At 37.3% G+C, this 27,228-nt stretch overlaps 2 protein-coding genes across 2 annotated transcripts; both read left to right on the top strand.

Moving 5' to 3' along the window:
- Positions 1 to 1,280: 1,280 nt before the first annotated feature.
- LOC111343453 (cytochrome P450 4c21) lies at positions 1,281 to 7,546 on the top strand. The gene is made up of 5 exons (XM_022950642.2): positions 1,281 to 1,588; positions 2,704 to 2,945; positions 3,736 to 4,029; positions 4,954 to 5,461; positions 6,491 to 7,546. The coding sequence occupies exons 1-5, from the start codon at positions 1,372 to 1,374 to the stop codon at positions 6,718 to 6,720; spliced, it is 1,491 nt and encodes a 496-aa protein (XP_022806377.2). The 5' UTR covers positions 1,281 to 1,371; the 3' UTR covers positions 6,721 to 7,546.
- A 4,257-nt stretch (positions 7,547 to 11,803) lies between these two features.
- Positions 11,804 to 25,119, top strand: LOC111343438 (uncharacterized). Its single transcript, XM_088741993.1, has 22 exons — positions 11,804 to 12,143; positions 14,683 to 14,748; positions 14,975 to 15,106; positions 15,719 to 15,763; positions 16,451 to 16,542; positions 17,496 to 17,759; positions 18,252 to 18,336; positions 18,727 to 18,829; positions 19,106 to 19,188; positions 19,588 to 19,686; positions 19,931 to 20,003; positions 20,100 to 20,217; positions 20,348 to 20,410; positions 20,554 to 20,605; positions 20,966 to 21,037; positions 21,277 to 21,308; positions 21,544 to 21,625; positions 22,030 to 22,152; positions 22,921 to 23,019; positions 23,512 to 23,603; positions 23,855 to 23,962; positions 24,484 to 25,119. Exons 1-22 carry the CDS (start codon positions 12,042 to 12,044, stop codon positions 24,605 to 24,607), a joined length of 2,109 nt encoding a protein of 702 aa, XP_088598119.1. The 5' UTR covers positions 11,804 to 12,041; the 3' UTR covers positions 24,608 to 25,119.
- The last annotated feature ends 2,109 nt before the right edge of the window (positions 25,120 to 27,228 follow it).

Below are 27,228 nucleotides of genomic sequence, written 5' to 3' on the forward strand. Positions count from 1 at the left end.
TTTCCGAATTACCTTTGACCTCTTTTTCAAAACGAGGCCTGGTGCTCAACCATTCTTGTGAAAATGAGTTTAATTTACAAGTGAATAAAGACTTTTTATCATATGAAAGGATGAGCACCTGGACTCGCTTTGAAAAAGAGGCAATTCGGAATTGGGCTATTACCCTAATCCCCGATTAGAGGCAGAGGAGAAAACTGAAAGCAGTAGTTAGTGTGTACCCTCGTGCCAGGCAAAGGAATCCATTTTTCCCGTCTATCAATGTCTCGTAAGAGTGGGATTACTCAATCGCAGCGTCTGCTGCAGGAGAGGTAACAACTCCTAATAAGGCGAAGGTCGAAGTCCACTGCTATCAAAAACAATGCGGTGCAGAATAAAAGCAGGGTTGAAGAGGATGTAGTGTGTATGGTCCTAATTAGTGATTGGAAACTCTCAGCAAAAAAAAACAACCCGTGTTTGTATAAAAACAATATGGGTGGTGCCGGCTTTGACAAACTTTATCTCACTTCAGGGTTTGCATCGCTCGGCTTTCGTGAGATAACAACAAAATTTTTCGATTGAAAAATACATTAAATATAAGGCTAAATTTACTACTGAAGTAAACCTTTTGCTATTATCAAATTGTCCGTTTTGTTTGTCTGTTTTTTTAAGGGGGGGGGGGAGGGGGGAAATTGGTGCAGGTGGCTATAAAATGAGTATATTTGGAAAATTAGAGACTGGTTTCCCAGTCCTGTAAGATTCCTCAGTCGAGATTCAGAGACGGTTCGTACATAAAGTAAGTTCCGTTTGACAGTTAAAATTGAGCTGCTGTGTTGACGGTTAAGAATAAAAATTTGTCCTTTGTATAGGCCGTTTGACAGCCGAACGTTTGACCCCGTTGAGATCCTCCAACAGCATTGACTGGACGACTGTGTAACTTAAGGCACGTGGTACGAGCTCTCCACTTCTTCCTCCTCTATGGTCATTTGAATGTGATTAAGATGAGTTCACGTTTTAAGTTATCTTTTAATATCTCTGAACACCTATGATGAAACAACTTGTGAATAAAAATAGCTCGCGTTTGCCAACCATGAAGTATTCTGTATCCACTGATTACTGATGTGTCGTATTTGCCGCAGCTTTTAATTACGGTAAACTAAAATGGCACCAGGTGTTTATTGTTGTCACCCTTTCTTAATCTAGTTAGGGGGGGGGGGGGGGTCCAAAAAGGGGTCCAGAAGGGGGGTTCACGTTTTGTACCGTCCCCAAATTTTCTGCAACAGTACCTGATTGGTGCAAGATACGTTATAATAGCGCTTGCGTAAATCATCATGACACCGCAATTTTATCAAATTTTGAACTATAGTTTCTCGATTTTCAGTGTGGACTAGTATAATGATATCGTCTTTAATTGGCGTTGTTTTTGTGGCATGGCTCGTGTACAAGTTGTTTAAAGACGAGTTTACTTCTTTCGGAAAAATTCCCAAACCTGGCGGATCTTTTCCGGTATTTGGTCATGCGTTGACATTTTTACGGCAGGAAAACCATACGAAATTGCTGCAGGATTGGAGTGAAAAATACGGACCAATTATCCGTTATAGTCGAGGTTTTGGTAGGTACCTTGCTTGAAAGTTTTTTAGAATTATCCACTGCATCCTATTACAATTATTATAAAGGGATCAACAAGGCCCTTTTCTTGAGCACCACAATATACCCTCAGGCTGGTGAACACTGTCTTGATGTGTTGAGATCACCGAATTTTGACAAGTTGTCACTTTTCTCACCTTCATTAGAACATGTCGAGCCGCTAGCTTGTATATTTTGGCCAAATCATTTCTGAGTGATTTGGGATCGCCTGCACGAGTGACCTTTGGAGATTTCAAACTTGAAGGATTTGTATTATATTTGCTTCAGCCCCCACTTTCAAATTTATCGATCGACCTAATTTGACCCACCTGGTACCTTTTTCTTCTAACTCCCTGTTTTTAAGAGATCGTAACATCATTGAACCCGTTCGACTAAAAATCAAGAACTGAACCGATGATCGACCTAACTGCAAAATGATATAGAGGCATTAATTTTTTACAACTTAATCACGATCGAGAGATAATCGTTGATCTAAACACGTCATTACCAACAACAAACTCTTTCTCACAGTACAGGTTCATCAGTAGCCTCAGCAATCAATTATTTGTGCACTCTTACATTTTAGTACACTTGACCCAAGGAGTGAAAAATTTCAATGGCACTTTTTAGTTGACCTTACCTCTCCCTTTGGCTCTGTCTTAAGACCTAAGTTTGTTTAAAGTTCATATAATCAGACCATTACTCATTGCTGGTGTATATTGTGGTAAATAAGGGAGAAACTAACTACAATTTGATTTAAATCGATTTGATCCTCCAAAAGTTCGTTTCCGTAAAGGAAGCCTGAAAGATCTCTGTATTCATTAACTTCCCTCTCAATTCAGGAGGATTGGCAAATAAAAAAAAAATCTATAAACCCATTTAAAATTTCCTGTTTATTGAAAAAAGTAAATTTATAAATAAAGATTACCTCCAGGATATCAAGCAGTGATCAAGAAAACTCTACAAATTTAAGTAACATCCCTTCCACCAGTTGTGTTAAGTGGCCATCTGAAAGTATTCATGAACTAATACATTCTTGGGTTGTTGAAATTTTTTTATGTTTACATCATGTACACCTTTTAATTAAATCATTTCTTCTAGGGAACTCCAGAATCCTCTTGTCAGATCCTGAGCTGATCAAATATGTCTTGGTGACAAATGCAATGAACTACAGACGCTCAGAGTTTGTGCAACAAATTCTACCCAGCATTGGCAATGGTTTATTTTCCTCCAATGGGAAGGATCATGCATTTCAACGGAAATTGATCACCCCAGCATTTCATTTTAACAACTTAATTGGAATGGTTGAACATTTTAAGGATGTTGCTCAGGATTTAGTACAGGTGAATCTGAATTTTACATGTTGAACTTAACATCTTGAATGAAAAGATCCATCGATAACAGCTTTACAGGCCTGTCAAGTTACCATGACTTTTGAGAAATGGGGCCTTTGTCTGAGAACAGGTTTGGACTTTAAAGGCTAGTTCTGAAAAAGGGACAAGGGAAATCACATTAATTTTATTGATTTTTAAACTGGGGTCTGGATTTGGGGAAACTTGGGAAGTACCCCCATCTGAGACTGAATTGTAAGGAGTACCCAGCTTCTGCTGGGTTCCGAGGATAAGTGTGGTATGTCCCTGCTTAATAAGACACCACCTTTATATCAAACCCTTGGCATTGTATCTGGTGATATATCACCATCTCATTGGCTTGAGGTTAGTTTGATAATCAAACCTTGTTTCCAGAAGACTCAGCATTTGTCTTCCAAGCAGCTCTTGTTTGATGGCCGTGAAGTTAGGCAGATCGGAAAAACAGTGACTTTTCAATTCTGACAGGTATAACGTATTATTTAGCCAATGTACGGTTGCGAATTATTGACATTTGTGACAAGCTGTAGGCGCAGAAGAAAATTTAGTGGTGAACAATAAAAACAATAGAGTGTTTATGTCTCAGAACTATCGGTCTGATAGTTCCTCGACAGAAACACTCTATTGTTTTAAATGGTGATCAATTAGTACTAATCCCTATCACAGTAAAAATGTTGCTGAAATGGCTGTTGCATATCCTAGAACTTCCTTCTAGTGTGAATATTCTTTAGAGATGTGATGAAAGGTCTTGAATGCTTTTTTGCAGCTTTGGACAGAACAGGTAAACAGCTCAAATAAAGGAGTCTCCGAGGCTTCCATCTCTACAGATTTGAGTCATCTTACATTGGATATCATCGGGAGATGCGCCTTTGGGTATAATTTTGACACAGTGCTGTCAGGGGAAAGTGAAGTCTCGACTGCATTCTCTGAAGTTGTTTTAGGAATCAATTTTGCCCGAGTGATGAGACAGAATCTTATTCCATTTTACAAATATCTTCCATTTTCTGACAATGTAAGGGCAAGAAAATGTCTGGAACTGACAGATGAAACTGTTCTAGAGGTAAGGTGTGGCTGAATTTATTACCTTTAAACTTGAAAGACATATGCAGGCACTCTTTGAGAATCAAAATAATCTACTGAGTCATAAATTGTACATATCTAAGTTTATGACTACCATGTACTGACAAATAAAACATGGGAAACTTGGACACATGTATAATGTTAATCAAGATGAATGAGTGTCAGAAGCCTCAACCAATGGCAAATACCTAATGCAAGATAACTGCAATTGATAATAATTATAATTATTATATTTAGTACTAGTTATGCTTTTAGTGATAATTTTAAACAATTGAGGATTGTGAAACAACACTATTTAAACAGAACTGAAAAGAAAGCTTACATAATTCATATTAAATTGTAACCTTGTCTTCATTTTTGAATTACCTAGTTCAACACCTAGTAAATTCATTGTTTTAATTTGATTTGGTAACTGTCCATTGGTTAGTTTTTGAGCAACCTTATGTGTCTTATTCAGTTGCAGCAATTTGAACATTAGTGTACGAGTCAGATTTCAAATGTGTCACAACTTCAGTCACCACTTCTTTTGTTGGATTTATGAAGCTGATCACTAAATTGTGTCATGGCCCCTGGCCAGTATTTTACTGATTCATAAGTTTCACTTGACCATGTTACTTTACATCTCATTCTTAGGAATTCAAGTAGGACCAGTTTCTCTTAATTAAGGAATGTAACTATAGGCTCCCCCCTTCCCACCCTTTGTAAAGGAATACCTTTTTTAGCCAATGGGTTATCTATTTTGCACCTCAGCTGTGCCTCAGACATTTCTGTTTCAGTTATGTCTGAAGTTGTTCAACCACCTCCTCACCATATTTGTTTAATTGGCTGTATGTTCTTTTGACCAAAACTTAAAAGTTGCTCATATGGCCTGAGATGTAGTCTGCATTTCCTTTGCCCCTAACAGATAATTAAGACAAGGCGTAAAGAGAAGAAAGAAGGAGGAAAGGTGTCTTGTAAACCAGACTTGCTAGATCTCTTAATGGATCAGTATGATGAAGACACTGGCTCTGGCATGGATGATGAGCTTCTCCGAGCTCAGGTATTCACTTTCATGTTAGCTGGTCATGAAACAACTAGTGTATCCATGGTGTGGACTTTGTATGAACTTGCCAGACATCCAGACATTGCTGAAAAGATCCGCAACGAAATTAAACTAGTTATGCAGGAATCATCAGAAATGACTTGGGCAAAACTGGCAGAGATGAAGTTTCTTGGTAATGTCATTAAGGAATCTCTCCGGATTCATCCTCCAGCTTCTGCAGCAGTACGTGTTGCTAATAAATGTGATGTGATTGGTGGGTATGAAATTCCCAAAGGAGCCAATGTAGCTCTTGGTATTGATGCTGTACACCATTCACCAAAGTATTGGAGAGATCCTCATGGTTTTAACCCACAGAGGTTTGATGAAAACGGTAAGATTGAGGCATAAATTTCTCTCTTTTTTTATTTGCTCGTTTGCTTTTCTTTCATGACTGCTCCTGCATAACAGGAAATATAAGCAGAGGAATTATGAGAAGAGTTATGTTATGGTTCTTGAGGCAGACTGAATGTGAGCCAAGAATTGAAAGATAGGCCTCCATCTTTATCACACCTACCCAGAACTTTTAATTTCAAGTCCTTTAGTAATGCGGTTCACATCACTCTGAGACCAAATCTGTACATTAGAACATCTTTTAATACACTACCATACTGAATTGTACTTTTGCTTGTTACACAATATATATATATATATATATATATATATATATATAAAGTGTGACTTGATTTCCGTAGAACAGTGCTCAATACATACAAGTAGTAATCCCCTGAAAAGGGGGCGACCACGAAACGGGCTTGTAGGGATGAACTTGTAGTTTACTTGTCTTTTTCCTCCCACAATATATACTTCGCTCTACTTCTATGTATTGAGCCCTGTTCTACGAAAATCAAGTCACACTTTATATGTATATATATATATATATATATAAAGTATTTTAAATTAAAATATTGCTTAGCAACATCAAAACCTTTGTAAGTGATGTATTCCTGCAAAGCTAGTCAACTCTACCAACGACCATGTTAATTACCAGTTACCAAGATTATTATTAACTGTTTTTTTTCCTTTTAATGTTACTAATATCTCAGTTTATGAGGTTAGACTGAACATTCCAAGGCACCCCCTTCCCTTTCCCCCCTTCCTGTCAGGCACAAGGCTCTATATTCTCCAAGGAGGCAAGTTTGTAACCCAAGAATTAGCTAACAACTTACAGCAGTACCCTTTAGAGTAAAATTGGTCATTCACATAGGATAATTTCGGTTTTTTTTTTTTTTTTTTTGCAAAGCCAATGGTAGATGATTTGAGGACTTAATTCATACAAAGATAGCAAATTAGCACAGGCTATATATATCTGAAAGAAGGGATGTTGTAGAATTGCACTGATTAGTATTGTGTTTCTTTGCAGATGAAAACTATCAGTCACACCATCCATATGCATTCTTGCCATTCACCGCTGGTCCTCGCTCTTGCATAGGGAGTAAGTTTGCTATGGTAGAGATGAAAGCTGTGTTATGTACTTTACTACGACACTTTACATTTGAAGAAATTCCAGGATTCACCGTGACGCCAATCATTCGATTGACAACTAGGCCAGATCCACCTTTGCAGTTAAGGATCAGAAAGTTGATCAGTTGACTGATGCTTCCATGAATTATTGACTTTCTATTATTTTTGTTTGTTTGCATATTGCTTGGTTGGTAAGATATTTGCTTCATCATGTGACAAGCATGTCCAATTAGTCAGTACATTAACCGCATTTTTTGAAACTATACGTTTGGGGTTTAGTTTTGATCATGTTACAAGAGACTACCTAAGCTCGAAAGTATGCTCATAATCATCTAGTATCTTTTTTTTTTTTTTAATTTTTTTGGCATTTTACCAAAACATTACTCTCCTTACAATACACTACAGGACCCAGTTACAGTACGTTGCTTACAATAGTTTACTGAGAACACACCACAAACAAAGTATAGTTTACAATAAACTTGATTACAGCAGATGACTTACTATCAATTACTTCCACTATCTACACGATACTCTACATTTACATTACGTAACGACATATTACACTCCTTTCAATATGTTACATAAATTACTTACAGTACCTTAATAATAGTATATAGCAGATCAAGCCATAGGTGTTGTGCAAACCGCCCACAATAGTACAATAAGCAATTAACACATTAATTTCTAAGGTTGAATACAAAAGGAAAAAGACAGAACGATATACAACTAAACAATTAAAAACGTAGCTAGATTAGAATTTCAAATCATCTAGTATCTTGTTTATCAACTGTTCTTTTGAATATTGTTTTAGGTGTTTTGTATTTTAATTGCCATGCATATGTCCACTTGATTTGCATGTGTTTATTTTTTTGCTAATTAAGCTTTTCTTCTTTTCGAGAGCCGAGCTTGAAAAAAAGTACGTTTCCTATTACATTATATCATATTTAGTACTTTACTTATCATAATTGTTACTACTTTATGGAACAATCAATATGCTTTGAAAAGCTCGCCTCGAAAGTGGTTCGACAACGTTTGTTTCTCCACGTTCGCGCCGTGAATTTAAGATTTTTTTACAATTAAGAAAATCTCGCAAATTTCGTTTTCGCTCAGATATTTTTTCCGACCTTTTTACCTACATCACGAGGATCATGTGCATTGCTGAAATGATACGGTTTCATCTTCCCTTTGATGCCGACGAGTTCACTTTGAAAACGGCACCTAATATTTATTCAAGAGACCATGAACAGTTTCTCCTTTCTTGATTTAGTATAATCGGTTTTTTCCTCGACATATCCTTTTGTTTAAACTTTTACGGAAGACATTCACCTTCTACATGTACATTGTTTTGTCTCGTTTGTTTGCTTCAAAGAAAGCCCAATATAAGTCTAGCGATGTAAAGTCGCTCAGGTGCACGATGAGTACGTAGAAAGGTCATAATTAGCAGTTTGTCCAAATTACCTCACTTTCTTAAAACATATGCCGCTTATGAAGCTTCTTCATCAGGGATGATGCTTGGCTCTGCTGCAATTGCGTACTGTTCTGACTTTTCCTCTGGCCTACCAATATCATCCCGATGAAATACGAACAAACAAGTTTATGTCCATCTCAAATTATTACAAGCCTCAAATGAAGTTGTCAACTCATGACCTCTTGTGTATATTCTATCAGGTTGACTTATTTCTGAGTCATTGTCGCCATTTGTGTCTGTGGAACATGTTCTACATTCTCCCCTCTTTGCACAGTTTTTAATCACTGCCACGTTCGTGTCGTTGTTGTTTTTCCTGGTTGCTTCACGAAGAGGACAGGGCACTTCCCACCTGGTCATGAACTTTGATTTGTAACAATGTTCTTCTACAACGGTAATAAAAGCACCAGAGGAAGAATCTTCCATCACCTGTCCGCGAACCCGCGGGCTAAATTCACAGAAGTACAACACCACAAGAAGTAAACAAACCAGGAATAACACCAAGCAGAAAGCAACAGACGCCGAGCTGATCTCGATCATGGACAAGGCAATATCGGGCTTCCACCTCCAGAGTGGGCTCCTAGATTCAAGTGCATCTTTGATAGGATGGTATTACTATTTTGTTAAAATTCATATTCTATCATAGCAAACTAAAAATAATTATGAATACCTGTTCACATGTGTACGTCCCGCCTCCGTGGGTTTCAGCCTGATTGGGTCTTTGACGTACAAATTAGGTCAAAGTCAATACATGGTTAATTGACACTATTTTGTTCAAGTCCCTGGAGGCTTATCAGGTTTGTTTACTAGCAAAAACTGAGAACAGACCAGCGCAATGCCTGGCAACTTAAATAAATTGTTAAACATCTTTTGTGATGCATCTAGGAAAAAAATCTTATGATTTTATAGGCATATATCTTAGACTGAAACAGACTATCGAAGGACATTTCATAAATAGGAGCGAGAGAATCAGATAGATTAAAAAGTAGCATTCTGAGACGGATAGAGTTATAGTGTATCTTTGCATTACCAATCGTCTTCCCTCGCCTTTTTTATTTGAAATATTTTTTTAATTACTATGACCCAGCTACCAAAAAAAATTGAATCATATTTCCCCTCTTATGTGTAAGCGAATGCAGAGATAAATTTTAACACAATAAATCTTGAAATTATGCCTAAAATGCTTCACATCATGTAATGCTGGTGAAGGCTCGGTTTACAATTAGTTTATACATTTTAAAAGGAAATAAAGCATGGTTCTGTTGGATTTTCTTTCTTTATCATGACGTGCATGTGGCTAACTTAAATGGGACACAAGGAAGTGACCAGTAAGCCAAAAAACGAAGAAACAGGTTTTCTTTCTCTCTCTGGCTATGGACCCATGACCTTTTGTTGGAAGCACTCGTTCGAGGCTCGTTCACCACAGGTATCCTTCTTCTACTTTTTTTTCCGTCGTCTTTGAAGCATATTTCGATAGAGTGTCGAAAACCAAAACGCGAGTATTCGGCATAACAGCCAATTAGAGGAAAGGAAAATATTACAGAGAGCCGATGAGAACTTAAAGTAAAACTGAACAAGCAAACTAGCAGAAGCGTTTCAAACGCAACTAAACCGCGATTGAATGTGAATTGCATAAAACTACTGACATAATACGGAATCAGATATTGAGACTATGCGGACTCCTAATAAGTAGTTTTACTAGTTACCTTTTATTTTGTTTTTTATGTTTTCGGTTTAAGTGTATTTTTTAAATATTTCATAACATTATCAAAGACACTAATAATAAATTATTAAACGAAAAACTAAGTTTACTGAAACAGTAAATTCAGTTTAAAGCTATTCCCTGATAAAGCAACTGGATACTTTGAACAGAATCTTAATTAGTTTTTGAGCCCTGCATTTTTTGAAGAACACTTAAAATAGGAGGTCGTTGCAACAATGTCATTAAGTTCTTTACATTAGAATTCTTCGTGGGAGGGTCCATCCTCTTCATGTTCTATAACCAGAATGTCGTAATCCGGTGAATAAAGGCGAAAAGGTCCCTTGTTGCCTCTGTAGCTACATTGTTCTCCCAACGTGAGAGTACATATGTTGGTCTTCTTGTTAACTACCTGGGCTGATGAAAAGGATTTCTCGAAGCTTTTTAAACCTCTTGGACTCTTATAATAGTTGATTAGATTTTCAGTATATTTACTGTTTGACTGGAGTGATAATGGCTCGTTGCTTTTCTGTTGCTGCGGGGAGACTCTACATCTGTTGCTGTATCGACGGCACAGTTTCGTTTCCGATGAATGACGCGGCTTGTCGTTGACCCGCCTTACATCTCGAATTAATTTATTTTCACTTTCATATAAATCATTTCCATTCTCTAAATCCACTTCCGAAACATTCAACGGTGGTAAAATCAACAGCTTCTGCCGTTGCGTGGAATTTTCTTTCTCTTTATATGGCCCCGTACGTCGAAGTTCCTCGTTTTCTGATGGGAATTTTCTCAGGTGCGCATGACGTTTACTAATTTCCTTTTCTTTCTCTTTGATTTCCTTCAACCTGTTTCGGAAAATTCGATTAGTTTCCATTTGGTCTCGCCTTTGTTTGGCCATTTCTTGTCGTTGTCGCTCTCTCAGTTTAAAAGATTCATTTTTATAGCTGTCGTACAACGCTTTTCGAATGGATAAAACACTTGGATCCATCCCCAGCCGTTTGCGATAATTCTCCAACAGACCGGCAAAATAGCTGTGGTTCATCGTGCAGCAAGCTTCAGCTTGTAAGACATTCTGAGGAACTTCAGAGCATTTGACAAAATGATGAACAGCAACCTATACTCCCTTATGTTGAGCTGAAAATTACTGAGTTAAACCCCGCTGACAAAATCGAATATCTTCGTTTTCATTCAAACAATATTTATGTCATATCAGCATGAGAGGACACTCGGTATCACACTTACTACCTGCTGTGTTCAATAAACAAATCTATGGAACAAGCTAAACTTCCGTCCGATCCTTTCAGTTCTGACCATAGTTAACTATGTTCTGACGCAGTTATGATTGTATAATTATGCACACCTGTTAGTCTAAACTGACACGAGGCCAGTAACTAGGTTAATTTCACTTGAAGAATGTGTGAACTAAAGAAAACAAATTTTAGCTGCTGATTGTTTAATGTTACCTGTCTAGTGGTTTACATTCAGGTACAACAGCTACATCGAGAGTGGATGTAACATGGCTCCAAGCTGAGTTCTAGGATTCAATTAAACAATGCAGTCCTTCAAGCACCTGTCCTCAAGGACTTCTTTCAGACCACAACTCAGTTTCCAAGAGACCGAAGTATTTTAAGTTTAAGACAATTGTCGAAGTAATTTACAGCTCCTTGCAAGTACAGTTTCAAATTTTCATTTGTATTGATGATACTTCGGTTTTGCCGTAGCAATAATCCAATGCCTTTTGTAGAAGTTGGTCACAATATTTGTTTTTGTTGTGAAAGAGTCGTGTCGCTAATTCACCGACCAAACCCCTTTTCCCGGTTTTGAGTGATATCCTTAAAAGCCTTTCCCTCTTTTTAGACTGTATATGACCTAGACACCCGCCCTGATTAAACTTCCATCCTTGGGTAACGAAAAACCTTTGGAAAATTGGAGAAAGAGCGAAACTTTGAGTCCTAGCTCTGTAGCAGGGACCCAAGATACTTCCACCGGAAATTAAAATAGTCTATGAATATATTAACATAATTATGAGGACCACTGACCTTGAATAACGGTAGCAACAAATGCGGTTGGCAACCAGTAAGTCTTTTCGCAGCGGGCTGATGACCTACAAAAATTGGCATTCTTTGATACATTTGGGTACTACAATGCCTTAGCTAGCCAATTCGGTCCCTAAGAAATGAATTTTACTTGTAGATGCGTCAGTGAAAGTAACGAAATGGAATATGACATCGAAATCGAAGACGAGACGACAGTGTACTTATCGTGGAGTCACTTATAGCAGTCATGTTGAACGGTTTTGCCAAACATAGGCCTCACAGTACACTAGAGTATGAACAGCAGTTAGATTATCTGTGTCAGTGGATGGAGAAGTGGAGCGATCCAGTGGTGAGATATCCTCAATTTAACGTGTAGTTGAAAGTTGTCGATGGTATTCGAACTACGCTGTTTTATTAGTTTTGAATGCATATACGGAAAATGATGTCTTTGTTTACTCAATATTATGCTGTAATTCACTTTTGCGTTTGCTTTAATACTTTCTGTTTAAGCGGCTTTTCTCGTCTGAAGAGTGCTTCATAATATTAGATAAAAATTTTGCTCAATTTACATTGTGGTCTGAGTCATCGCAACCTTTCTTTTTGGCAGAATGGAGGGTAATTAGAGATTTTGGACTAATTCTTTATAATGTGGTGTTAAATTAGTGTTACCTGCATAGTGCCAACGGGAATTAGTTTGAGCTCGAGAACGCATTTTTTATATATCCTGGCCTTGTATAGTGTTGACGAAAATAGTCGCGCACTTTTCTACCAGTTACAAATAATTTTAAGTATAAGACATTTGAGTTCTCTTTCTAATTCCTAAACTGTTTATTGTTTATCTTTTCTATAATTAAAATTTATCTCGCGTTCCTCAGTTTCAGGATATTTTCAAGTGTGCCGAGTAAAGTTTATTTTCCGTTAATTGAATGCTGTTTCTGTGCTGTGATACTGCATTTCCTGAAGACAAAATTCATGAACTGAAAAATTCCATGTTAATTAATTTTCCATCTTACCTTAAAATTTTAAAAAAGAGATTATAAGGATAATCTGGGAGACAATGGTTCAGAATGCACAGAATGATAGGTGTTATTGTAATTCTTCATGTAGAACCAGAATAATATACATGCAAGTTATGGGCTTCTATACAGAGACAAAAGAGATAAAAAAAACTTTGATCTCACACCAGCTTATGCCAACTGAATAGTTTTTTTGTGCCCAAGAAAAAAAAAACTAGTTTAAAGCACCTCTCATTTTTTTTAAAAAGGCACTTGAGAAAAGAATCCTGAACCAGTCAGAGAATAGAGATGACATAGTAAATAATCATATTTTCTATAAAATATCCAATTTTAGAGAAAGGAGCAATGTACAGCTGTAGAGGATTAATTGTGCCAGAATTTTGTAAAGGACCTCTTTGAAAATTCTGGAAACATCCTTTGTGGTTTTATTATATCTTAGAATATAATCTTATAAAAGAGAATCCTACTGCATGCGTGTTTTCACTGCAATTTCCACCTCTCTTAAGCTTAGTGGTGCACACATATAGTGAGGCTCAAGCTATTTAGATACTTTGAGATCCTTTTTTTTGCAAGAAAATTATTAATCATTGCATCTATGGATCACATAAAACTTCTTGGAAATTACATTTTTTAAGTAACAAATCCCTCACACCAATTTGTCTCAAAATCAAGTTGAATATTTTATGTTGACTTACAAAATTTCAAGATATCATGTTGCAGTTGGTCAAGATGATTATAGTAGTTATAAGTTCTTTTCTGTATGTGGAACCCACCACAACTTCTATCTTAAGCTTATTTGTAGTGTTTCGCAAAAGGCAGCATGAAAAATTCTCTAAACTTCTATTTTTTTTAAAATTTACATCAAATTGTACAAGTTACCTTTTTTATGATATAATATGTATAAAGATCATTTTTTACATATTTTTTACAAATACACAAAGCTTTTCTCTCTTGTCATACATGCACATGTATATGTGTATTGTAATCGAAAACCTACTGCAACCCTTTTCTATAGAACCCCCTTCCTCTTTACTGAACCTTCTCCCTTTGAATGGTCCAAATTTATGTAACAAAAGCCCACCTATTTCATAAACCTCCAGAAAATGGCACAATTTACCCAATCAGTAATCACACACTCAGTTATTTGGACACAATATGAAAAAAACTGAAATACTGCAAGTGCCATGATTGGTCAAAAACATTATCATTTATTTCAGGAAAGCATTAGACCTCGCACTCTACCTGTTTAGTGCCATAATTACTTAGTCAGAATATTGGGAGAATACTTGAAAAAGTTTTTAATCACTTGCATTGTCAATAAAAGATGTGACACAAATGCATAATTTCTGCAGAATTATTAAGGTGGTAAAATTAGAGCATGTTCCAAATTGGTAGATAAATATGGCTATTATTACCAGGAAAAATGTTAAAAGAAACAAAAAAAAGTATTCTCATTGTAATTGTAAACTTGAGGTATAGCTACCATACTCCTGAATACATTATAAACTAAGGAAACCCTGATCTCTTACAACTGTATTCCCATTCTCTCTTTATTGAAATGCCTTATGATGTTTGTCGAAAATTAACAAATAAGTTCTGTGTGAAACTCGGAAAACTGTCAACACATGATGTCTACCTCTAATGTGACTGCATCAAGGAAAATAGAGTAATCTGGCATGAAAAATCTTATGGCATAATGCTGATAAATTTTTGGATTTCTGGTTTACTTACATTTCCTGATATCTCATGTAATTTGCAAAACACAAACATTGCAGACAGATTTCAGGGTGTTCGTGATTTCCTAAGTTTGACAATAAAAATAGAGATAAAATATTCTTATAACTGAATTTACCTTCTTAACATTTGTTGTAGAGACGCAGTGTGATTGATCTCCTTCTTCCACGATGTGATCAAGAACAAATCACGTTTCTGTGGACAGTAAGATGTTAATTGAAATTTTGAATAATTGAATATTTTTTTAGCATTTGAAATGGTTGAGAGATTAATAAAATGAATATTTTGAAGAAAAAAAAACTGAACACTGATAAGACAAATGTTACTATAAATTATGTGAAATATTTTCATTCCATTATCAGATGAAGAACTGATTCAAGTTAGGATAACCAAAATGTTTCATTAAAGTTCTTTCTCCATTTTAATTAAGGTGGTTGAGCCAACATTACACAGAGACTTCATGTACAGTTCACTGAATGCATTTCCAAGAAGTTCATTCAGCCCTGTGTCAACACCACTGTGTAGAGAAGTTCATAAAAAGCTTGGGAAACCAAGATACAGAGTATGTGGGTTTTTCCAGCTCCATTTGATTCCTTTAGTGAATACCTTTATATTCTAAGATCATTATTGGTTATTTCACTACATGTATGTGAGTTGTGTTTAGAGTGGGCCAGGACTCCCAAATACCACATTCCTCCCAACCTCAACCAAGGCTTGGTTCTCTTCCCGCTTTCTATCCACTTGGTAAATTGGAATTTTTTTTTCAAACAAACAAAACAGAACAAAAACAATTCAAACAAAATCGATATTCACAAACTTCCTTGTTTTTTCTTTTTGAAACAAAGATTTGGTCAGATAATTATTCTGTTCAACTTTAACAGTAAAGTTTTGAAGATAGTTGTTGATAAATGCAATTTAATCATCTCACTCTCGCCTCACGACATAATTTTACTTAAAGAAGAATTAAAGAGTATTGAACAAGTAATTATAGTTAGGAATTGTTTTTTTTTTTTTTTTAAGATTCTGGGGTTTAAGATTAAATATTTCTGCTTAAAATTTCAGCTTGAAATAGGTTTCAAGTTCTTCTGGCTCAACGTGAAAGTTTTAAAGAGGATCTCCAACATTCACTTCTTTTTCGTTCTTCACTCTTACCTTTCCTCTTCATTCACTTTAGGCGTGGAAGCTTCACCGGGTAGAGAGTGCTATCCTTCACGATGAGGTTAGCGATACTTTGCGTACCTTACTTTAAAAAACATGCAGTCAGAAGCAGTAGGAAAATATCTGAGTAACAAAAGCTTATTAAGGTCACGTCAAACTTTAACCGAGGGGGGCTTTTCATATACTTACAGGTGTACGAAACAAGAAACTAACGTTAAGAACGGTTAATTTCTTAGCCGGAATTGAGCTGTCGGATGTCTTTCAATTAAACAAGAAAGAATCGAAAATTCTAGGAACTTTCATCCAGTTGTTTTCTTTTTCGCTGTTGTTGTTTGGTAATACCAAACGGGCCACCTCGTGTGTCCTTTATCTGCCAATGTGCAACATGTACATGTACGGTACCCTCTAGTGTCTCTTTCTAGAAGGTGTTGTGGGAAATGTCTGGAAAAAATGGCGGCAAGAGTCCTTACCAGTTTTTGTCTATTCAGTAAAGGACTTATCCAAGTGATTTGTGATCACTTCACAGTTGTGAACCGTACCATTTATTTGTTGTTTGTTTTCTTCTCTCCATCATGAACAGTTTGTTATCTGCATATTAAACAGCTGAACATTTACACCGATATAAATTACATCGTGCTTCATAGCACCATGACCCATATAATGAGTCTTATGAAATATCTTACTTCTTCTTCTTGCTTCATGTTTGATACATCATTTCTGTTGTTGTTGCCATTGTTGAACCCAACAGGAAGAGGTGAAGGCCTGGACATCAACTGCTGTTTTGCCAATCGTGAAGAGTCCTTCCCTTGCGTCACCATCGCGACAAACAAAGAGAACACCGTAAGTAAATACTTCGAACACTTGAAATAAAAATGTCCCCGTTAAGAAACGTTGATTTTCCCCTGCTATTTTACAATAACATTCTCGATGAAAAGTTGATTTCATGTCTTTCCCCTGCGACCACTCGATAGGTGTTTCTTAACCTGAATCGACCGAAGGGCTCACCATCGTGAAAAACTGTTCAGAACATTGCAATTTTAGCACAGTGGCACTAGATGTAACAGCACTTATGCGGAATCTGTGGCTGGAATTGACAACTCCGCATTTTTATACACATGATATTCTTTAATTCTCTATGACTAACGTTGGTTAAAACTAAAGAAAGTAACAAACCGTAGTTACACAATATACAACCTAAAGAAATAACGAACAACAAGACTATAAAATACTTACATGGTTACAGAAACAATACTAAACTGCTCCTAGCGAAAAAAAAAGGAAACGGTTACATTACATGATAAATTATGCAGGCGGCACAGAGCGACATAAGGCGGCAACGAAATGACAAGAAAAGCGCTAATGAAACAGTAAGTATAGTTACAGAGTGAAAAGACTTAATTAAATGGACTCCAAACACGCAAGAAAAAAAGAAAAAAAAAACCAACAAGAAATAGTGTCGCACTTAGAACTTTACATTAAAGGCAAAGCTTTGGTGATTTATGAAGAAAAGGTCAACCTAGGAATCATTCATCCTTCTGTGAACTGCAAGAAAAAGTTCAGACAACTTCGGAAACTCAATTTCCCACTTCAAAAAACAACCGCTTCTTGCGCGCATACTAGGTGTTAGGTATAGGAAAACTAAAATACATAATCGATCTTGAGTAGTAATAATGATAATAATAATAATAAATAATAGGAGTCACGTCCATCAACAGTATTGGCCCCAATGTTAACATTCTCTAATATTCCCTTCCAAAAAGTGGCCATATGCATTTTATTTATCTGATAATCAGTTCTCCCGAGAGAGTAGACTCCAGAGGCTCTTGGAAATCGAAAACAACCTATTTTGGAGTAAAATTACCTGGAATTTCAAATGTTGGTGGTCGAAAGCGATCTCCACCAAGATTTACAGGAAGTCGTTCAGCACCGCCCTGTGGGACCACCAAAACTTCTTCCCAACATGCTGTACGACGCCACATGCAGAATGAATACAAGAAGGATGTACTTGACAATGCTGCGATGGATAATGGGGGAAAGGCTGATGACGTTACGTCATGGTAGGTGAAATAAGATTTTTACATCACGATCAAGCAAAACCAACTAATGGCCGTAATTATTTTTCAATATAAGTCAAAAGAGTCAACATTTCCGAAGAGATAAGTTTACTCGGAATCTCGGAAATTGTCATGCGCATCGCTCTCTTATCTCGTATTTCTTCTCTAATTATTGAGTTAGTGAATTTTTATCTGCTTTGAAACGCGATAAAATGGTACATTTCTATTATAATGATTTTAAATTGACCTCTTTACGTCAGATCGATTGAGCCTCAGTCAAGCGGTCTGCGGTCTTTGACGAAAGAAATTCAACCCCTCCTTTATCTGTCTTTATATGTAGCTATAAATACAACGCCTGGGCAAACTTCATTATTACCCTATGATTAAATGAAAGTGCACTCAAAAGCACGATTTACAGTTATTATCGATTTACAGTTATTATCACATACGCTGTAAACGGTTGGACCTTGATAACTTTATTTTCAACCTTCGCAGGCAAAGATTGTACAAGTCGAAGTCTTGTCCCAATGTGTCTTGCACGGGAAAATCTGTTTTCGGTCACCGGAGGCATGTGCTGCATGTAAGTAAAAGTTGATCTCATTATCGGCCTGCGCAGTAAGCGATCAAATAAGTTGACACGTGTTTAACAGGCGTGCGTATGGAGACAAAGGTTTAAGCTGCCAGTTTCATTCTGCTATATTCCTAGGCGTGACAATTTACTCAGAAGTTCTTTCGACCCACAATTACCGAATTAAACCAAATTATCTTCCCCTACTCCATAACCGACGTAATACCTTACAGTTGTAAATCGCTTCACATGAAGTTGGGTCCCATATGCAGTGCCATGACAACTGAAATTCTTAGCGTAGCCTATCAATTCCAAGTGAAAAGACGTGTATATCGATTCAGTCAGCGGATATTTGCTCTGTTTTTCTCTCACATTTATGTTTTTAATTTTGTTCTTTCACAGAACCGTACCAAAACTGAACAGTGTCAAAACTCAGAGTGGAATTTGGTTTCATTGCCAGAGAATGCTCAGTGTCTTGTTCAGTGGTTTGAGAAACAGTGGAACGGTAGGGACACTTTACATTCTGTTGTACTTTAGACAGTTTTATTAACTGTCAGGTAGATGTAAAACACGGAAAGATGGTGGAGACAGGGAACGCATAAAAGACAACGGAAAGAAAGGAATCAACGTACCCACCCCCGCCCCTCCTCTCATTCCTTTCCCTGTTCGTTCTATTTCTCCCCTCTACGCCGGTATGCCTTCTCCTTTTCTCGAGCCATTATGGGTAGTTAGTCATCTGTGTACACCACTTATTGTTTATTTTCTCTCCCTTTTACTATAGGTTGGCAAAAGAATGAATTTCTTCAGCTGTTCTTGAGGGTTCTTGCGCCTAGTGAACTTTACTTTCTTTCCGGACTTCTCGCTGTAAGTCAATTTAGCTATGTGCGCGACGTGAGCAGTTCAACAAAGTGTGTCTTTAAGAAGCGCTTTCTTTAATTATATAGTGGGTGTGTTAGCTCCACAATACAGCAATTGTAAGTACATTTTCGTTTGCAGAAGACAGAATCTGTCTTTTACGCCAGACGTTATACTTGATTAAATTTGTCAAATGTGGCTCCAACAAGGTTCCATTGTCTATTCTCTCTCTCTCTCTCTCTCTCTCTCTCTCTCTCTCTCTCTCTCTCTCTCTCTCTCTCTCTCTCTCTCTCTCTCTCTCTCTCTCTCTCTCTCTCTCTCTCTCTCTCTCTCTCTCTCTCTCTCTCTCTCTCTCTCTCTCTCTCTCTCTCTTTGTGATAATAATAAAAGCCTTTTTCTCCCTTATAGGTTAAACAGTACCGAGATTTTATAGCCATGCTCCCAGAGCAGTTAGCTATTCGCATTTTTTCTTTCCTTGTTCCAAAGGAACTTCTTGTTGTTTGTCAGGTAAGAGCTAAGTTGGCATCCTTGTTGTTGTTCTCTATGTTGTTTTTGTTCGTAATGGTGATATTGTCAACGTTTTCATCATCTCTTTACAATCACTTTTTTAGAAGAGTGAATAAGCCTTTCGCAAATGCAGACATTGTGTAAGTTATAGAGGGCCCCTCTTGTTAAATTAATTACAGACGACATATAGTCGTAGTATTGATGATTTTTTTCCACTCAACGATATATCCATTTTGAATTGAAGGTGAGCAAAACCTGGCGTCGTGTTGCATCTAAAGATGAGCTCTGGAAAGCAAAATGTCAAGAAACTTACGTTGGTGAGTGCGAATTCGCTTTCAGCTGAGTTCATTGATGTGTTGATTAAAAAAGCTCTTATTTAGTTGATTTTTAAAGCGTCATTCTCCACATTCCAGGTGTACCACTCAGTACTCCAGCTGTATGGAAAGACATCTTCAGAGATAATCTTAAACTGAAGCGAAACTGGGCAAATGGTCGCTGCAAAGTGACCGACATGAGTGGCCACACCCATAAGTAAGTGTCCGTTTTCTTCCATAGGTTTTTACCTCCTTGCAGTGCATAGATGGGTATTACAGAGTGAAAAACAACGCTGACTATTACTACATTCAATAAAATTCGCATAGTATTGGTTTTCCTTTTTCAGCGTACTTTCAGTGTGTGCTCACAAGAACAACGTTGCGACCGGCAGTTTGGATAGAACAATAAAGTGAGTGAATCCCCACTTTTTGTTTTGCTTGTGTATTAACTTTAGCTTTTAACTCGTAACATTGTTTTGTTTTGCGTTACTAAGAAAACTTTTTATGTTTTGTTTTGGGTTTGTTTTGTTTATTTTTGTTATTTACCTTACAGAATCTGGGATGCCAAAAACGGTGCATTGCTTCTGACGTTCCAAGGACATACGGTAAAATAGTAATTTCACTTTGTTGCAAACATTAAGGATGATAAGGCGTTGTTGCTGTCTGTTGTTTTTCAACTGTTTCGTTACTATGGTCGTTGTTCCTTCTGATTTTTTTTGGTTATTAATGAGGAAGGAAAACTTTCTCACTATCTTTGTTGACTTTGGTGCTTTGCCCGACTCATTTTTATAAAAGACCGTATGGTTCTTATGACCAGAAGGCTTTTATTAGTTTACCTGCAAAGCATGGCACAGAAATAGCCAATACGCTGTCCTCGATAGATCAGAATAGCAACCCTGTTCAGTACCCTTTGTTTATGTCTTGATATATCGAAAGTGGCTAATTTGTTACTTCATCGTTGACAGCGTGGTATTTGGAGCTTGCGGTTCTTGTCAAGTTCAATTCTAATAAGTGGATCGTACGACAAAACCATTCGGGTGAGTACTTTGAGTTAATGGGAAAGGAAAGAGAAGTAATCCTGTCCTCGAAACAATAGACTCTGTCATCACTCTATTGAAATTGTACTAATTTGACTTAGTAAACAAAAGAAATAGAAAATGCGATACTTACGTTTTTTTTTGTAAAGGACTGGTAACATGAAGTTCCTTCTTTCTGTCACTGATGAGATAACAAGGGTATGACTATTTAATGGCTTTTTTGTTTGCTTCGTTTTTAGCTTTGGAGCCTGCGAACAAATATGTGTGTAAGGTAAGAAACTTTGACATCAGGTTCACTCACAAGTCGAGCTCAGAATGCAACGTTTTCTTTCCTTAACGTCGAGTCCGAATGAAAATAGGACGAGCAGTGTTGTCATGCTATTGTTGACCCGTTGGCTTAGCTTTTAGATACGACTGAGAGAGATTGGCCTATAGTCTACGTCCTTTGTAAAAGAAGGCATCTGTTCGATATTACGGATCATTATGTTGTGTACTTTTCTTTGTAGAATATTGATAAGTCATGACGGTCCCGTCTGGGCGATCGAACGTAAGGGGGATTTTCTTGTCAGTGGATCAAGCGACAAAACGGTCAGTAAATGATCAGTTTCTCAATAGTTTAACGGGTCAGTAAATGATCAGTTTCTCAATAGTTTAACGGAGTGTTTTTGCAATACAGAACTTATGGGTCGTGTAGGTGATAGAAAAGATAAGGTCTAGTTTTCACCTTGAGATTTTTGTTACAAAATTGAAAAAAAAAATTGATAACAGAAATTATAAAATTGCAGTGCATACTAAAAGTACATGCGCACAACGTTACGTTAGTGTTTAATTTCGCCTTAGCGTTCCTAGCAGTAAACTACTCTATCCTTTACTCTAAAGTCATATCAGACCTGTTAGAGTTCTCAATTAAGTAATCTTAGAAATATGAGGTTCGGTTACTTATCAATAGAACTGTTTGGCTAAGTTTTTGCGTTGCCGTTTTGCTCATTCAGGCCAAAGTCTGGAACATTCGTCAGTGTAAACTCCTTTTCTCGTTGGTTGGTCACAATGGTTGCGTTTTCTGTGTCGATCTGGACGATGAATGTAAAAAAGCGTTCACTGGCTCAGGAGACAGGGTAAGATCCGAGTAAGATGTCTCTCGCTCAGTAACTGCTTATCTTTGTCCCTTCGAAACTCAATTTTTCCAATGCAAACACTCATATCAAGAATGTTAACAAACATGTGTATCCCATCTCCTCCGCATTCGTATTTTTCACCAAGTTATTTTCGCGATATATTGAGAAAATTACACGTCTGTAGGCGGAGACTGCTTCTTGTTCACGACCCCCTCAACGCTAGTCTACTGAGTAGCATTTAAAACCGCAACTCGAAGGCTCAATGTCACGAAATTTTGTCTCTACGCATTTCCCATATTCCCGACAAGTAACATTTGTACAGCGATCGACATCTCTAGTTTGCGATCATTTCAGTTCTCTTAATGTTAAGTTCAGAAGCAGCACTGCAAGGAGAGATTACATGTAGACGCTAGCTAAAGTATTAATCCCTGAAATCAGAGAAAAGAATGGTTAGCAAGGGTAGGGTAAGACTTGGTCTCCTCTCGCAGCCGTTCTTTGTCTCGGGATTCCTGTGTCTCCCTCCGATTTGTGGGAGGGAGACACAGGGATCCCGAGACAAAGAACGGCTGCGAGAGGAGACCAGGTAAGACTCAGACGAGTTAAGGATGGTGAAGTTAAACATGGATTAGAAATATACGCACTACCTCTAGAGTCTAGACTAAGTTTTCCAAAAGGGGCAAACAATGACGTAGCTCCCAAAAGTAGTTGATGTAGCCAACAGTCTCGAACCAATGTTGAATACAATAGTATATGTGCTTTATTTTGTAGACTGTACGAGTGTGGGAGGTGTCCACAGGAGTTTGTCTTTTGACTTTCAACATCGGACAACTGTCTGGCTCTACAGTGACTGCTGTCAGTTTTGATCAGGTTAGCGCTAACATGAGACGGATTTAAACCTGATGCACATTTGTTGAAAAATAAAGCAGTGTGAATAGAGTGTTGGTTCTCTCTTTGTGGGATCGAAAGGGATTTCTACTTTTCATCACTTACTTGTTCGAAAAATATCTGTCCAATACAATGCAGCAAAAAAAGAATTAATGAATTTGGTTCAGAGCATCTAGCAGTTTATCATAATTATTGCCACTTTGTACCTCATTCCTTTCCCTTTCGCGTCAAGATGAATACCCTAACAATTATTCTTAAATAGTTATGCAGCGACAGAGAGGAGAACTAGAGAAATACTGATGTTAATTGGCGCAAAGGAAGTCCACGTAAAGAAAAGAATAAAAAAGACTCGTTTATTTGAATACCCTCCCCCCTCCTCGCCGAAGCTCATCCCGGGTCGCTGGGCCACTTTTCCCCCCTAACTCGATACAATGCCCACAATTAATTTCAACTGCCATTAATTTTGTATTCTAGGGTTATGTAGCGGTGGGGTCGGGACATCTAGTGTCGTTATGGAACCTTGAGACGGGTGCCTGTGTAAATGAGTTCAAAGGACACAAAGGAAGGTAAGTCATGCATATTTTATCGACAGCTATTAAAAAGATGCATTCACATGGTTTTAACGTGCAGAACACTTGGACAGTACAAGTAAACAGAAATCCATTCCACAGTTTCAAGCTTGGATTTTTGCGAATTTCCGTAGATTTGGCTCATTATTTCTCTCTTGTTTCAGTACCCACACATTTTTTTTTGTTTTTTGTTTTTTTTGTTTTGCTATAATGGTCAGCAGTCCTCATATTTCGTAATAATTTTTCAGGATTGAATCTATCAAATTGAAGTTCATGATGGTGAATGGGAAGAAAGAGGCGGGCCTCATAGTCAGCGCTGGTAAAGACGGTCTGATAAAGTACTGGGACATTGAACAGTAAGTTTTAAATACGTAATGCCAATAGAAAATCTACGGTCGTTAAAAAGATGTACCAACATTGTAATCGTCCTTGACAAGATTTTGTATTGAAAAATTTCATTTCATTAGTAAAATTAGTGTATCTTTTAGAGAAACTAATAAAGATATTACTTTACAAATATGGAAGTCAAGACTAACTCAACTGGCGTTTCAAGTTTTACACGCGAGATTGCTTGTTTAACAAATGTAACATTGTTAGGTACCTTCATTTAGCCAGGGGGGCCCATTCAGCTACATAGTTGTCATCCAGAGGGGCCCTGGTTATTAATCAATTGCGTGTTAATGCTGATGTCATTGAATGATTGATTGTTTGACTGAATGAATGATCGATTGATTGACTTATTCAAGTAATCGGACTGTCGGAATCATTGACATTTAGAATGACGGACGGACCAAAGGACAGAGGGACGGATGGACTAACAGACAAATCTTTCAATCAATCGAACAATTTATATTGATTGCTTCTATTTCTTGTGCAGGGGTTCATGTATTCAAACACTTAGAGGACACAAGGACAATGTGAACTGCATCCATGTGGATTCCACCAGGATTATCAGTGTTTGCTATGATCAGAGAGTGCGAGTATGGGATTTTAGTTCTTGACCCGAAAGCAACTGCCGAAGAAAGAGACAAAATAATTTTATATCTGTTATAAACCTCACATCAACTTCTCTTCATTTATCTAACATTGAAAAAATCAGGCCATCGCCTAACAAGTGAATAACTACAAATACAACTCTTGGAATACGCAGTACAAGGAATTAGGTTCTTATTTGGTAAAGGTGTATGAAAGAGATAAGTCAGTTATTGTTACATTGCAGAAGTGTGTTAATATGTTTTTGGTCAGATTAGTAGTTTGGTAACTTTATTCGCATTTTGTTTAAAATTATATTTTTAGCTGTAAATAGTTTATTTGAATTGTAAGAATGCTGTATAGATATGTATTAATTAAACTGATAGGTCTTTAGTACAATGAGTGGATTCGCCGTGCGATCTTTTGTTACCTATTAATAATAATAATAATAGTAATAATAATAATAATAATAGTAATAATAATAATAGTAATAATAATAATGATATAATAATATTTGGTAATAAAGCATTTACACAAAGTATATATGTAAGGAAAATTGATTACATTGGCAACTAACAACCACATATGGCAAAACTAGTCACGTGCTTAAAATGAGCTCCTTCCATGACTTCCAGTTGTGCAAGAGCATTCAGGGAAAGTAATTTAGCGCTGTATCTTGTGATCACGTTAGTTTTATTATTCGGCGGCATACTTAAACCTATTTTAAAGCCCTTTTGCGGTCCCTCCTCGAGCTCAAATGGGCCATGACACCCTCGCCACATAGAGAGTGCAAGGATAACCCCGGTGCATCAAGTATATCACTCCTAGCTAGTAAAATGACTTTATGTTCAAATCCAATCAAATATCATTGGCCCTTCAGTCACCTTCGCGTCGACTGACGTAGAGAGACCTCAACAGGCTCAGCCACCAGCCAGCTTCGTCCCTGCTCTTTTCTCTCTCCATCTCTACCGTAGGAGTCCTCTTTTTTTCAAAGTATCATACTTTCACTGCAAACCATCTATGTCTTGTTATTTGTACACTTATCTGTGAACATATTCATTCATTTATTTATTTTAGCATATTTGGGTTTCGAATTCGTTCATAGAATCGTCACACTAGCGGCGGTGGACTTTGACACCGTCACATGGTCATATCATAGTTGAGTTTTGCGTGACGTTACTCTCAGCACATAAATTTCGTGTTTATTTCCACTTCGTCGATGAAGTCCTCAAACGTGTACCCGATATTCGACACTTTTGCGAATGGAATTCGCTTTTACCATAGTTTCACACTTTCATTATCGCGGTGGTTTAACTGGACACTGATAAAACCGGGCATTCTTTCGTGAGTTTATCGACAATCCACGTCAAATCGCCCTGGGAATAAATTGCAAGCGACGACACGTTCTTACAACTGAGCTGCGAGAAAGACCTTTGAACATCGCATCTTGTTTGATAAGGATCTCAAAAATGTGCTAGAAAGAAACACTAAACAAGGAAAAATGAAACGTGCAACCAAAACCAAAGTAAAGGAAAGTAACAGCAAGTGCAAAGGAATTCTTTCTGGAGTGAGAGTCTTCGTTGGGTCCTTCCTTGCCATTGTGTGTGTCCTCAATGATGTGGTTGGTTTTATATTCTTCGGAACTGTCCGCCTGTTCACAGAGTCGTGGCTATGTTTCATTCGAACAATTTTGAAACTCGCTGAGGAAATAACGGTGTCTTCTTTGGGAATGATTCTAAACGGCGTTAAAGAATTATGGAACATTTTCACTGGTAACATTCTAAAAACAATAGACTATGCCAGTCGTGTTTTCGTTCTCCAGTTGCAGCAGATCATTACAATTGTTGGGTATTCAGTTGTGGTAGCCGTATTCGCTGTTACTTATTTTGTAATTCGGATCTTTAAGTCATTCTTCAATCATTAATCGTGGTTAGACGAGATGTTTATTGATGATGTGTCAAATAACCGTAAAGTCAACCGCAAATGTAATGTTTGTTATCTGGCAGTCTCGTGATGAAAACCACTGGACTGAAACGATTAATATTTCCTAGACTCTTGAACGGAATGGCCTTGTTACCATAAGAAAAATTTAAAATCGATGGGTGAAAAAATAAAGCGATTTTTTTATTTGGAAAGGGTTTTACTTGACCTTTTTCGACCGAGAAAAGTACCCCGGTAATTACAGTTAGTACCTTTTTTATAGCAGTATGGAAACTATATTCTTCCCTCTTCGTAACTTCACCACACCATCTTACTCTGAGGAACAGTAATTTTCTTTGGGAAAATATGCATCGAAAGTCTTATCTACGCGAGGATAAGTAATTTGTGCAAATACCCAGGTTTTTGTTCCCGATTATTTATTTCAAGTCCATATTTATGATACGTGTGTTAAATTATCCAAGTGTCTCAAATATGTTTGCGTGACGTGCGTAATTTGAGATGACAGTCAGCTTAATTAGCATAACCTCAGTATCCATGTTAACATACCAATCGTCGTCTTCAGTTCCCTCTGTGATTGGGAAGCCCTCGTCAAAGGCTCAAAACTAACACGGCCTAGATTAAGGAAAACTTGGTTGGAGTGCCTGTATAAAATTTACGACGGCGAAAGCGAAAGAACGTGAAGAGTTCCGATCGTCGAACTCGCGTGGCT

The sequence above is a fragment of the Stylophora pistillata genome, chromosome 1 (genome assembly GCF_964205215.1).
Source record: "Stylophora pistillata chromosome 1, jaStyPist1.2, whole genome shotgun sequence".
Taxonomy (NCBI): domain Eukaryota; kingdom Metazoa; phylum Cnidaria; class Anthozoa; order Scleractinia; family Pocilloporidae; genus Stylophora; species Stylophora pistillata.

Bases quoted from the DNA above. Each gene is read 5' to 3' on its own strand.
- LOC111343453 (XM_022950642.2), top strand. From the start codon at position 1,372: ATGATATCGTCTTTAATTGGCGTTGTTTTTGTGGCATGGCTCGTGTAC. The intron at 1,589-2,703 runs GTAGGTACCTTG...CATTTCTTCTAG, and splicing joins CCGTTATAGTCGAGGTTTTG to GGAACTCCAGAATCCTCTTG. The intron at 5,462-6,490 runs GTAAGATTGAGG...GTTTCTTTGCAG, and splicing joins ACAGAGGTTTGATGAAAACG to ATGAAAACTATCAGTCACAC.
- LOC111343438 (XM_088741993.1), top strand. From the start codon at position 12,042: ATGTTGAACGGTTTTGCCAAACATAGGCCTCACAGTACACTAGAGTAT. The intron at 15,107-15,718 runs GTATGTGGGTTT...CATTCACTTTAG, and splicing joins TTGGGAAACCAAGATACAGA to GCGTGGAAGCTTCACCGGGT. The intron at 20,004-20,099 runs GTGAGTGCGAAT...TCCACATTCCAG, and splicing joins ATGTCAAGAAACTTACGTTG to GTGTACCACTCAGTACTCCA.